The 13,237-nt window shown below is 46.6% G+C and overlaps 1 protein-coding gene across 4 annotated transcripts in view; it reads left to right on the top strand.

Moving 5' to 3' along the window:
• LOC109876259 (guanine nucleotide-binding protein G(o) subunit alpha) overlaps positions 1 to 13,237 on the top strand; it is a 44,363-nt gene that overhangs the window by 28,497 nt on the left and 2,629 nt on the right. For all 4 annotated transcript variants that reach the window (XR_004207836.1, XM_031817019.1, XM_031817015.1 and 1 more), the window contains 3 exons: positions 7,783 to 7,912; positions 8,055 to 8,126; positions 13,050 to 13,137. Coding sequence is in view for 3 of the 4 variants with exons in the window: in XM_031817019.1 (XP_031672879.1) it covers positions 7,783 to 7,912; positions 8,055 to 8,126; positions 13,050 to 13,137 (290 nt within the window). In the remaining variant the exon portion in view is untranslated. The remainder of the gene's footprint in view (positions 1 to 7,782; positions 7,913 to 8,054; positions 8,127 to 13,049; positions 13,138 to 13,237) is intronic.

Here is a 13,237-nt window from a genome sequence, read left to right on the forward strand (position 1 = left end):
CACCACTACTGTTGGGTCTCATCACGGTGCATCCCTTTCAGATGGTGAAGCACCGGTACCACCACTACTGTTGGGTCTCATCACGGTGCGTCCCTTTCAGATGGTGAAGCACCGGTACCACCACTACTGTTGGGTCTCATCACGGTGCGTCCCTTTCAGATGGTGAAGCACCGGTACCACCACTACTGTTGGGTCTCATCACGGCGCGTCCCTTTCAGATGGTGAAGCACCGGTACCACCACTACTGTTGGGTCTCATCACGGCGCGTCCCTTTCAGATGGTGAAGCACCGGTACCACCACTACTGTTGGGTCTCATCACGGCGCGTCCCTTTCAGATGGTGAAGCACCGGTACCACCACTACTGTTGGGTCTCATCACGGCGCGTCCCTTTCAGATGGTGAAGCACCGGTACCACCACTACTGTTGGGTCTCATCACGGCGCGTCCTTTTCAGATGGTGAAGCACCGGTACCACCACTACTGTTGGGTCTCATCACGGTGCGTCCCTTTCAGATGGTGAAGCACCGGTACCACCACTACTGTTGGGTCTCATCACGGTGCGTCCCTTTCAGATGGTGAAGCACCGGTACCACCACTACTGTTGGGTCTCATCACGGTGCGTCCCTTTCAGATGGTGAAGCACCGGTACCACCACTACTGTTGGGTCTCATCACGGTGCGTCCCTTTCAGATGGTGAAGCACCGGTACCACCACTACTGTTGGGTCTCATCACGGTGCGTCCCTTTCAGATGGTGAAGCACCGGTACCACCACTACTGTTGGGTCTCATCACGGCGCGTCCTTTTCAGATGGTGAAGCACCGGTACCACCACTACTGTTGGGTCTCATCACGGTGCGTCCTTTTCAGATGGGGAAGCACCGGTACCACCACTACTGTTGGGTCTCACGGCGCGTCCCTTTCAGATGGTGAAGCACCGGTACCACCACTACTGTTGGGTCTCATCACGGAGCGTCCTTTTCAGATGGTGAAGCACCGGTACCACCACTACTGTTGGGTCTCCCTTTCAGATGGTGAAGCACCGGTACCACCACTACTGTTGGGTCTCATCACGGAGCGTCCCTTTCAGATGGTGAAGCACTGGTACCACCACTACTGTACCTCAACTCCACTTTCCTAAATGTGCATTTCCTCCCTCCCTTCTCAACGTTCAGCGGTACAGGACTTCACTGCTGTCGCTGGCCTTTCTCTGCCATTTCCAACTGTTAACTGAAATGACGAAGGGGTGGAGAGTCGACTCCAAAAATAATTGATTACTCGACTCGGAGCGCGTCGAATCCTAGTGCGTTGACTCCTAGCTCCTCTCTCTCTCTCTCTCTCAAAGCAACTGTTCCAATGGGGCTCCTTTCTCTCTAAACAACTGTTCCAATGGAGGTCCTCTCTCTCTCTAAACAACTGTTCCAATGGAGCTCCTCTCTCTCTCTCTAAACAACTGTTCCAATGGAGCTCCTCTCTCTCTCTCTCTCTGAACAACTGTTCCAATGGAGGTCCTCTCTCTCTCTAAACAACTGTTCCAATGGAGCTCCTCTCTCTCTCTCTCTCTAAACAACTGTTCCAATGGAGCTCCTCTCTCTCTCTCTAAACAACTGTTCCAATGGAGCTCCTCTCTCTCTCTCTCTCTCTCTCTCTCTCTCTCTCTCTCTCTCTAAACAACTGTTCCAATGGAGCTCCTCTCCCTCTCTAAACAACTGTTCCAATGGAGCTCCTCTCTCTCTCTAAACAACTGTTCCAATGGAGCTCCTCTCTCTCTCTCTCTCTCTCTCTCTCTCAACAACTGTTCCAATGGAGCTCCTCTCTCTCTCTCTCTCTCTCTAAACAACTGTTCCAATGGAGCTCCTCTCTCTCTCTCTCTCTCTCTCTCTCTCTCTCTCTCTCGCTCTAAACAACTGTTCCAATGGAGCTCCTCTCTCTCTCTCGCTCTAAACAACTGTTCCAATGGAGCTCCTCTCTCTCTCTCTCTAAACAACTGTTCCAATGGAGCTCCTCTCTCTCTCTCTCTCTCTAAACAACTTTTCCAATGGAGCTCCTCTCTCTCTAAACAACTGTTCCAATGGAGCTCCTCTCTCTCTCTCTCTCTCTCTCTAAACAACTGTTCCAATGGAGCTCCTCTCTCTCTCTCTCTCTCTCTCTCTAAACAACTTTTCCAATGGAGCTCCTCTCTCTCTCTCTCTCTCTCTCTCTCTAAACAACTGTTCCAATGGAGCTCCTCTCTCTCTCTCTCTCTCTCTCTAAACAACTGTTCCAATGGAGCTCCTCTCTCTCTCTCTCTCTCTCTCTCTCTAAACAACTGTTCCAATGGAGCTCCTCTCTCTCTCTCTCTCTCTCTCTCTAAACAACTGTTCCAATGGAGCTCCTCTCTCTCTCTCTCTCTAAACAACTGTTCCAATGGAGCTCCTCTCTCTCTCTCTCTCTCTCTCTAAACAACTGTTCCAATGGAGCTCCTCTCTCTCTCTCTCTCTAAACAACTGTTCCAATGGAGCTCCTCTCTCTCTCTCTCTCTCTCTCTCTCTCTCTCTCTCTCTCTCTCTAAACAACTGTTCCAATGGAGCTCCTCTCTCTCGCTCTAAACAACTGTTCCAATGGAGCTCCTCTCTCTCTCTCTCTCTCTCTCTCTCTCTCTAAACAACTGTTCCAATGGAGCTCCTCTCTCTCTCTCTCTCTAAACACAATCTGTATCCCAAGTGGGACTCTTATCTAAATAATACACTTCTTTAGACCAGAGTAGTGTACCCTATAGGGAATAGGGTGTCATTTGGGATGTAACACTTCAGTCTCCTACACCTGCTCTGTGAAATTCACTTCCTATGAATTATAATAACTAACGATATTACCTCTGCATTTCATATGAATTATGAAAACGTAATAATATTACCTCTGTATTTAAAATGATAAACCATATTACCTGGGCTGTGGCGAGAGGCTTTTCATAAGGTGCCTTTGTTTTGCATCTAAACATTGTCACACTTCGTTGTGGGAACTGCATGTCAATATGACACAGACCCTTTTACCTGTGTGTGTGTGTGTGTGTGTGTGTGTGTGTGTGTGTGTGTGTGCTTCACAAATTGGCAGAATATCTGTGTGATGGCCTCTGTCTAGGAGCAATACAATAGTTGATTTGGTTTACCAGAATCAACACCACACCACACACACGCACATACAATCAGCATGTAGGGTCATGGACACATGAAATTGAAAGCTGTCAATCAAACTGCACTATAGATGCTTTTATTGACAAAAATTACCCATCACATAAAACACACACTCACACACACACACACACACACACACACACACCCTCACACCCACACACACACACACACACACCCCACTCTAGTCGTAAATCTCTGTGGATGGGGGTACGGGGACCGAGTCCCCCGTTTTCAATTTCCTCAAAGACAATAACCCTCAGCACAACACAACATGGACAGACACACGGGGAAAAGGTCAAATCTCTCCAAAGAAAATGATTTTTTTTTGTCCATTTCACCTTTGTCTAAACAAGATAGATACTGAAGTGGAGGTATCTGTTATACACACTTACTGGGAGAGGAGAGGAGAGGAGAGGAGAGGAGAGGAGAGGAGAGGAGAGGAGAGGAGAGGAGAGGAGAGGAGAGGAGAGGAGAGGAGAGGAGAGGAGAGGAGAGGAGAGGAGAGGAGAGGAGAGGAGAGGAGAGAGTTCTCTGGAATATCTTGTAACATTTATGAGATGAGACTTTTCCTGTGTGTATTTCACACCCAATTTCACTTCAATTTATGTTTTCAAACACACTAAATTATGAATCACGCCAAATGTTCATTATTTGAATAATTGAAACGTAAACATTGGGCCAGGGATGTTGCACCACGTCTCTGGGCAGAGGCTCATCCTGATCTTTATATAGTGTGTGTTGTGCTTTGAAATGTTTGACAGTCTGTAGACGTCTCAATACATACGGCCCCTGTAGTAGTCTACGTTTCAGACCCATAGGTGTGTGTGCGTCATCTAGATGTCAAATAAAAGTATTTTGAATTATTGCTGGCTGACAGGAAGTGGTTTCTGTTTGGTCTCTCTCTTGGTCTCTCTCTTGATCTTTCTCGTTTTCCTCCTTTCTGGTCTCTCTCCTCCTCCTCACGCTTTGCTTTTGTTGTTTTTCTGTCACGTTGACTACTGCCAAATCCCACAGCCACTGCGGGGGCACTGGGGGCACTGCGGGGCACTGCGGGGGCACTGCGGGGGTAGGTTAAATGGTAGAGCACTAAAAGGACCAGTGGATGAATGGGTGTGTAAGGCCTTTGTTGTCACCCATTGTCTGCCTCTCTTTCGAAAAGACACAGGCTTTCACAGGCTTTTTATGACCCATAGTTGTTGCCAGTGTGTTTGCGTTGTGGGCGGAGCTGTAATACCTGATCAGGTAAAAGGAGGAGAGGGAGGCTTCACTATAATATCTGTCCTTCTCTATTCTCTCTTTCATTCTCTCTAAAGTATGAGGTGAGGGACCCAGAGAAAGATGGGGATGGAGAGATGTATTCCTGAACCTCACACACACACACACACTCTTCCTCAGTCAAGGTCAACGTAGGTCGCAGATCGTTAGCTAACCCCTAATTAACTATGTAATGAAAGAACGAATGGAACACTTGTTTAATCCTCCAATCACATCGTCTCCTCCGTCTACCAGCCCTCGCCGCCCAGATGTCACGGGACAGTTTAGTGCACACAGCCTGCTTACCATTGACCTGTGACCCCCTCATTCCGCCTCTAGAGAGATGAGACACCATCCCAAGTGGCACCCTATTCAGTTCCCATAGGGCTTTGGTGAAAAGTAGTGTACTATATAGGGAATAGGGTGCTATAGGGACGCGGCCTCTCTCCATTTCACCTTGTCTTCATCAGAGCATCAGATAATTAACCGACACTGATGAATGACCAAGGAATATACAAGTTAAGTGGGGCTGGGGGAGGGGAAGAGGGTGGGGCTGGGGGAGGGGAAGGAGAAAAGAGGGGGAGGGTGGTGGGGGGGAAGAGAAAAGAGGGGGAGGGTGGTGGGAGGGGAGAGAGAAAAGAGGGTGGCGGGGGAGGGGAAAGAGGGTGAGGGTGGGGCTGGGGAGGGGAAGGTGAAAAGAGGGTGGGGCTGGGGGGAGGGGAAGGAGAAAAGAGGGGGAGGGTGGTGGGGGGAAGAGAAAAGAGAGGGAGGGTGGTGGGGGGAAGAGAAAAGAGAGGGAGGGTGGTGGGGGGAAGAGGAAAGAGGGGGAGGGTGGTGGGGGGAAGAGAAAAGAGGGGGAGGGTGGTGGGGGGGAAGAGAAAAGAGGGGGAGGGTGGTGGGAGGGGAGAGAGAAAAGAGGGTGGCGGGGGAGGGGAAAGAGGGTGAGGGTGGGGCTGGGGAGGGGAAGGTGAAAAGAGGGTGGGGCTGGGGAGGGGAAGGTGAAAAGAGGGTGGGGCTGGGGGGAGGGGAAGGAGAAAAGAGGGGGAGGGTGGTGGGGGGAAGAGAAAAGAGGGGGAGGGTGGTGGGGGGAAGAGAAAAGAGAGGGAGGGTGGTGGGGGGAAGAGGAAAGAGGGGGAGGGTGGTGGGGGGAAGAGAAAAGAGGGGGAGGGTGGTGGGGCTGGGGGGGGGGGGGAGAGGGTGGGGCTGGGGGAGGGGAAAGAGAAAGAGAAAAGAGGGTATCGGCTAGCATCATTAGTTCATTTTGTGATTTTGAGATGTGGTTGAAATTCGTTTTTTTTTAATTGGCATTCCATACACGGGGCCCGATTGGCATTCCATACACGGGGCCCGATTGGCATTCCATACACGGGGCCCGATTGGCATTCCATACACGAGGCCCTATTGTCATTCCATACACGGGGCCCTATTGGCATTCCATACACGGGGCCCTATTGGCATTCCAAACACGGGGCCCGATTGGCATTCCAAACACGGGGCCCGATTGGCATTCCAAACACGGGGCCCGATTGGCATTCCAAACACGGGGCCCGATTGCCTCTGGTCAAACGTAGTGCACTATATAGGAATTAGGGGTGCCATTTGGGATGCAGAATGCATCTCACTGTCTCTGTCTATTGCCTTGGACTTATTTACTTCAGATAAAACGCTCAAAACACATCAAGAGAAATAAACTAAGTCCAATTAGCTACAGACCAGATGATCTGCTGCTCAGATGTTATAGATGTGGCTGGATGATATGATATACTGCACACACACCAAACACTGTGATAACACTAGCTGAACAGATGTTATAGACGTGGCTGGATGATATGATATACTACACACACACCGAACACTGTGATAACACTAGCTGAACAGATGTTATAGACGTGGCTGGATGATATGATATACTACACACACACCGAACACTGTGATAACACTAGCTGAACAGATGTTATAGACGTGGCTGGATGATATGATATACTACACACACACCAAACACTGTGATAACACTAGCTGAACAGATGTTATAGACGTGGCTGGATGATATGATATACTGCACACACACCGAACACTGTGATAACACTAGCTGAACAGATGTTATAGACGTGGCTGGATGATATGATATACTACCCACACACCAAACACTGTGATAACACTAGCTGAACAGATGTTATAGACGTGGCTGGATGATATGATATACTACCCACACACCAAACACTGTGATAACACTAGCTGAACAGATGTTATAGACGTGGCTGGATGATATGATATACTACCCACACACCAAACACTGTGATAACACTAGCTGAACAGATGGAGCAAGTTGCTAGACAAGGTTGTGTACGAATAATACCCCCAAATAAATAGTATGCGAAAAACAAAACATTTCAGTATGTGACATTTTGTAAATTGTACTCTGAATGCATCATCTAATGCGCCATTTGTTCATTTTGGTACAACGTGTCAATGTATCTGATTAGCAGCTGATTTCACACCATATTAGCCAGCACCAGACCTCCAAGTTGTTTGGGTTTTAGTGTAGAATCTTCTGAGAGCAGAGACAAACTCACCAATACTCAACATGGACTGTAGCATATCAAGTTAATTGCAAATTAATAATTGTTATGGTTTATTGTGAGTAAAAAGTGATTTTTTTAAAAACCGTATTCATTGCCGTTGAGTGTGACGGTGTTCAACCGTTCGCCCCCGGACCTTTTAGGAGGGGAGGAGAAAAGAGACTGGCATCACTAAATCCCAAATGAGATCCCTTTTTGTTTTAATGACGTTGGCTTACGCTAAAATACTACAGAGGTTTCCATCATCTCTGGCTTATTCTAAGCCCACTGGCCGTGTCCCAAATGACACTCTATTCCCCATGTAGTGCACTACTTTAACCAGAGCCCCGTGGGCCCTGATCAAAAAGACTGCTCTGAATCGGGAATAGTGTGCCAATTGGGACGCAAGCTCTGTGTGGACCTCGAGGGGCTTCACGGAGGACCCAGGTGTTCCTGAAGGACCCAACAGACGGTTCCCTCAATCTGAGTAAATGAATTAACTTACTAATTGTCTTTTAGCTAATTGATAAACACGCACACGATCTAAATAGCAGCAGGTGTCCTATTTGAACCTACGCTGTGAACCTCCTGGTGACAGCTAACTGTCATTATCACATGGCTCTAAAACACATTGGCCAAACCACGACCACACTAATAACCTGTCTCGCTGGCTGCCCAAGTTCTCTACTCCACATAATCAATGAGTCTGATGTGTTCCATCTAATGTACAGATTTCTCACTCGCTCATTAAAAAAAAAGATATATTTATACAAAATAATTGTCTCCCCCTTCCCCCTCTCCAGGATGTATGATGTAGGGGGTCAGAGGACAGAGAGGAGGAAGTGGATTGGTTGTTTCGAGGACGTCCGGGCCGTGGTATTTGTTGTTTCTCTCAGTGGATACGACATGACTCTAGTAGAGGACCCATGTATGGTGAGACACCCTCTCTATTGTTACCCCGACATCTTTACCTGTCATTTCCCTGATGAACACGGTTACAATATTACTACACATGGTCTGACGTGACAGACGCCTGTTTTACTAATGTTACATCTAATGAATTCCCCTCTTTCAGAACCGCCTACAGGAGAGTCTGAAACTCTTCTCTTCCATCTGCAACAACATCTTCTTCAAGAGTACCTCAATGGTAAGAGAGAGTCTAGATACTGTAGTACCTCAATGGTAAGAGACAGTCTAGATACCCTAGGACCTCAATGGTAAGAGAGAGTCCTAGATACTGTAGGACCTCAGTGGTAAGAGACAGTATAGATACCCTAGGACCTCAATGGTAAGAGACCGTCTAAATACTGTAGTACCTCAATGGTAACAGACAGTCTCTATACCAGTGTACCTCAATGGTAAGAGAGAGTCTAGATACTGTAGGACCTCAGTGGTAACAGACAGTCTCTATACTGTAGGACCTCAGTGGTAACAGACAGTCTCTATACTGTAGGACCTCAGTGGTAACAGACAGTCTCTATACTGTAGGACCTCAGTGGTATCAGACAGTCTCTATACTGTAGGACCTCAGTGGTAACAGACTGTCTCTATAACGGGGTACCTCAGTGGTAACAGACAGTCTCTATACTGTAGTACCTCAGTGGTAACAGACAGTCTCTATAACGGGGTACCTCAGTGGTAACAGACAGTCTCTATACTGTAGTACCTCAGCGGTAACAGACAGTCTCTATACTGTAGGACCTCAGTGGTAACAGACAGTCTCTATACTGTAGGACCTCAGTGGGAACAGACCGTCTCTATACTGTAGGACCTCAGTGGGAATAGACAGTCTATATACTGTAGGACCTCAGTGGTAACAGACAGTCTCTATACTGTAGGACCTCAGTGGTAACAGACAGTCTCTATACTGTAGGACCTCAGTGGGAACAGACAGTCTCTATACTGTAGGACCTCAGTGGTATCTGACAGTCTCTATACTGTAGGACCTCAGTGGTAACAGACAGTCTCTATACTGTAGGACCTCAGTGGTAACAGACAGCCTCTATAACGGGGTACCTCAGTGGTAACAGACAGTCTCTATACTGTAGTACCTCAGTGGTAACAGACAGTCTCTATACTGTAGGACCTCAGTGGTATCTGACAGTCTCTATACTGTAGGACCTCAGTGGTAACAGACAGTCTCTATACTGTAGGACCTCAGTGGTAACAGACAGCCTCTATAACGGGGTACCTCAGTGGTAACAGACAGTCTCTATACTGTAGTACCTCAGTGGTAACAGACAGTCTCTATACTGTAGGACCTCAGTGGTAACAGACAGTCTCTATACTGTAGGACCTCAGTGGTAAAAGACAGTCTCTATACTGTAGGACCTCAGTGGGAACAGACCGTCTCTATACTGTAGGACCTCAGTGGGAACAGACCGTCTCTATACTGTAGGACCTCAGTGGGAACAGACAGTCTCTATACTGTAGGACCTCAGTGGTATCAGACAGTCTCTATACTGTAGGACCTCAGTGGTAACAGACTGTCTCTATAACGGGGTACCTCAGTGGTAACAGACAGTCTCTATACTGTAGTACCTCAGTGGTAACAGACAGTCTCTATACTGTAGGACCTCAGTGGTAACAGACAGTCTCTATACTGTAGGACCTCAGTGGTAACAGACAGTCTCTATACTGTAGGACCTCAGTGGGAACAGACAGTCTCTATACTGTAGGACCTCAGTGGTAATAGACAGTCTCTATACTGTAGGACCTCAGTGGGAACAGACAGTCTCTATACTGTAGGACCTCAGTGGGAACAGACAGTCTCTATACTGTAGGAACTCAGTGGGAACAGACCGTCTCTATACTGTAGGACCTCAGTGGGAACAGACCTTCTCTATACTGTAGGACCTCAGTGGGAACAGACCGTCTCTATACTGTAGGACCTCAGTGGGAACAGACAGTCTCTATACTGTAGGACCTCAGTGGGAACAGACAGTCTCTATACTGTAGGACCTCAGTGGGAACAGACAGTCTCTATACTGTAGGACCTCAGTGGTAACAGACAGTCTCTATACTGTAGGACCTCAGTGGTATCAGACAGTCTCTATACTGTAGGACCTCAGTGGTAACAGACTGTCTCTATAACGGGGTACCTCAGTGGTAACAGACAGTCTCTATACTGTAGTACCTCAGTGGTAACAGACAGTCTCTATACTGTAGGACCTCAGTGGTAACAGACAGTCTCTATACTGTAGGACCTCAGTGGTAACAGACAGTCTCTATACTGTAGGACCTCAGTGGGAACAGACAGTCTCTATACTGTAGGACCTCAGTGGGAACAGACAGTCTCTATACTGTAGGACCTCAGTGGTAACAGACAGTCTCTATACTGTAGGACCTCAGTGGTAACATACAGTCTCTATACTGTGGTACCTCAGTGGTAACAGACAGTCTCTATACTGTAGTACCTCAGTGGTAACAGACAGTCTCTATAACGGGGTACCTCAGTGGTAACAGACAGTCTCTATACTGTAGTACCTCAGTGGTAACAGACAGGCTCTATAACGGGGTACCTCAGTGGTAAGGCCTAGTCTAAAGCCCAATTCAAACGAAAAGCAAAAAAAAAATTGCGCTTGTAAACAACCTTGTACACGCTGGAATTAGAATACACAGGAGTCAATGAGAGAGAACAGATGGACCGTCAACGACGTCAAACGTCTGAAAGAATGGTGTTTGGTAAGAGATCATGTAACCAGCAGGCTGGACTAGAAGAAAATATGCCAAACTAGCCTAGCATGCAAGTTAATTTATTTATCTTTTCAAATGTTGTAGTGCACAGATTTTGCCATGATTTATTTTATTTTATTTTATTATGGCTAGAAAAGTCCCATCCGTACAGAAACTCTTCCATTGATAGTTACAGCTACTTGGCCAAGTCTAAACAGGGTTTGGTTGATAGTTACAGCTACTTGGCCAAGTCTAAACAGGGTTTGGTTGATAGTTACAGCTACTTGGCCAAGTCTAAACAGGGTTTGGTTGATAGTTACAGCTACTTGGCCAAGTCTAAACAGGGTTTGGTTGATAGTTACAGCTACTTGGCCAAGTCTAAACAGAGTTTGGTTGATAGTTACAGCTACTTGGCCAAGTCTAAACAGGGTTTGGTTGATAGTTACAGCTACTTGGCCAAGTCTAAACAGGGTTTGGTTGATAGTTACAGCTACTTGGCCAAGTCTAAACAGGGTTTGGTTGATAGTTACAGCTACTTGGCCAAGTCTAAACAGGGTTTGGTTGATAGTTACAGCTACTTGGCCAAGTCTAAACAGGGTTTGGTTGATAGTTACAGCTACTTGGCCAAGTCTAAACAGAGTTTGGTTGATAGTTACAGCTACTTGGCCAAGTCTAAACAGAGTTTGGTTGATAGTTACAGCTACTTGGCCAAGTCTAAACAGGGTTTGGTTGATAGTTACAGCTACTTGACCAAGTCTAAACAGAGTTTGGTTGACATGGTTGTCCTCTAGTTGTCCTTTTGCTAATGGACAGGATGGAGAAGACGCTACACACACACACGCTACACACACGCTACACACACTAGACACTCACTGTTACGCATAGAGAGTCCATGGGGAGGACAGAGTGGGAACGGATGAGTGAAGCAAACATGGTGGATGTCTTTCTCCATCTCGTTCTCTCTCTTTCTCACTTGTCATTTATGTCACTCGTGGCTTCTGAGTGGACATGCCTCTGCAATATCTCACCACACACCTACACACACGCGTACATACACACACACACACACACCTATACACCTACACACACACACCTACACACACCTACACACACACACACACACACACACACACACACACGACCGACCACAGGCTTTGTTCTAATAGGTCCCTTGTCACTCGTAATTAAACAGCGAACAGTAATTTAGGTGCATTCAGCTTCCAGCCCACACACACACACCAACACACACACCAACACACACACCCGCCCTCATCAAATGAAAGACGGTGTAACGAGCTTGTTTAATGGGACCTCCTTTAGTGTGTTTTTCATGCCCACTTGGGGTGGTGGTGTGTGCATGCGTACGTGTGTGAGACCGAGTAATGAATCTAATCAGGGTGTGTCTGTGAGTCTGCTAACCTATAACCCTCCACCCACTGTTCCACTGTGTTAATTACACACCACATTCACACACACACACTCTCATTATTCTCTTCATTCAACTCAGTTCATCCATCATTATCTAGCTAGTTGTTGTTCTTTTAACCAAATGCACCAGAGCCAGGTAGAATGAGAACTCCTCATAGACTTTTAATTGGTCCACTAGTGAACCACTACAGTGAACTAAAGATGCGGCCCAAATGTCACCCGGTTCCCTTTATGTCCCTTCATATGGGCCCTGGTAAACAAAGTAGTGCACTATATAGGGAATAGCACGCCATTTGGGATGCAAGCCACTGAGTCAGAGTGTTGTGTACTGTGAAAGGGACAGTCAGTGTTGTGTACTGTGAAAGGGACAGTCAGTCAGGGACAGTGTGTTGACTCACACCACAATACTTGCGACAGTGAGCTCAATCAATCCTCCTGTAGCCAAGGCTTCACTAGGTAATTGATCTGAATTCGCCAGTGATCGCTCTCCCGATCACATGTACAGATTTGACCATTCATCAACTGGCATTTACGGTTGATTGATGAGTAGTATAAGTCTGCAGTTATATCCGTATCACATGGAAGTGGTATTTACAGTAAATGTTTTGACACCAGTAACCACAATATTATTCTTGTTTGAACATTGATTGAACGTTGATTGAACGTTGATTGAACATTGATTGAACGTTGATTGAACGTTGATTGAACGTTGATTGAACATTGATTGAACGTTGATTGAACATTGATTGAACGTTGATTGAACGTTGATTGAACATTGATTGAACGTTGATTGAACATTGATTGAACGTTGATTGAACATTGATTGAACGTTGTTTGAACATTGATTGAACATCCTCCCTATTGTTCATCTGTATGTTTGTTTACCGCGTTATTTATTTGTGTATAATTGCCGACCAGGGATGTCGGATATTTTTGATTTATTCATGTATTTGTTTATTTATTGCAGATCTTATTTATGAACAAGATCGATCTTTTTCAAGAGAAGATTTTACATTCGGGGCGGCATCTGCGGCTGTATGTGCCGCAGTTTAAAGGTCAGTCACGCTGACCACACCCTAATACACACACATACACGACACGTGCACCACACGCAATAGGTAAAACATATGTGACCAGACTGATAATGCTATTGCA

The sequence above is a fragment of the Oncorhynchus kisutch genome, unplaced genomic scaffold (genome assembly GCF_002021735.2).
Source record: "Oncorhynchus kisutch isolate 150728-3 unplaced genomic scaffold, Okis_V2 scaffold913, whole genome shotgun sequence".
NCBI lineage: Eukaryota > Metazoa > Chordata > Actinopteri > Salmoniformes > Salmonidae > Oncorhynchus > Oncorhynchus kisutch.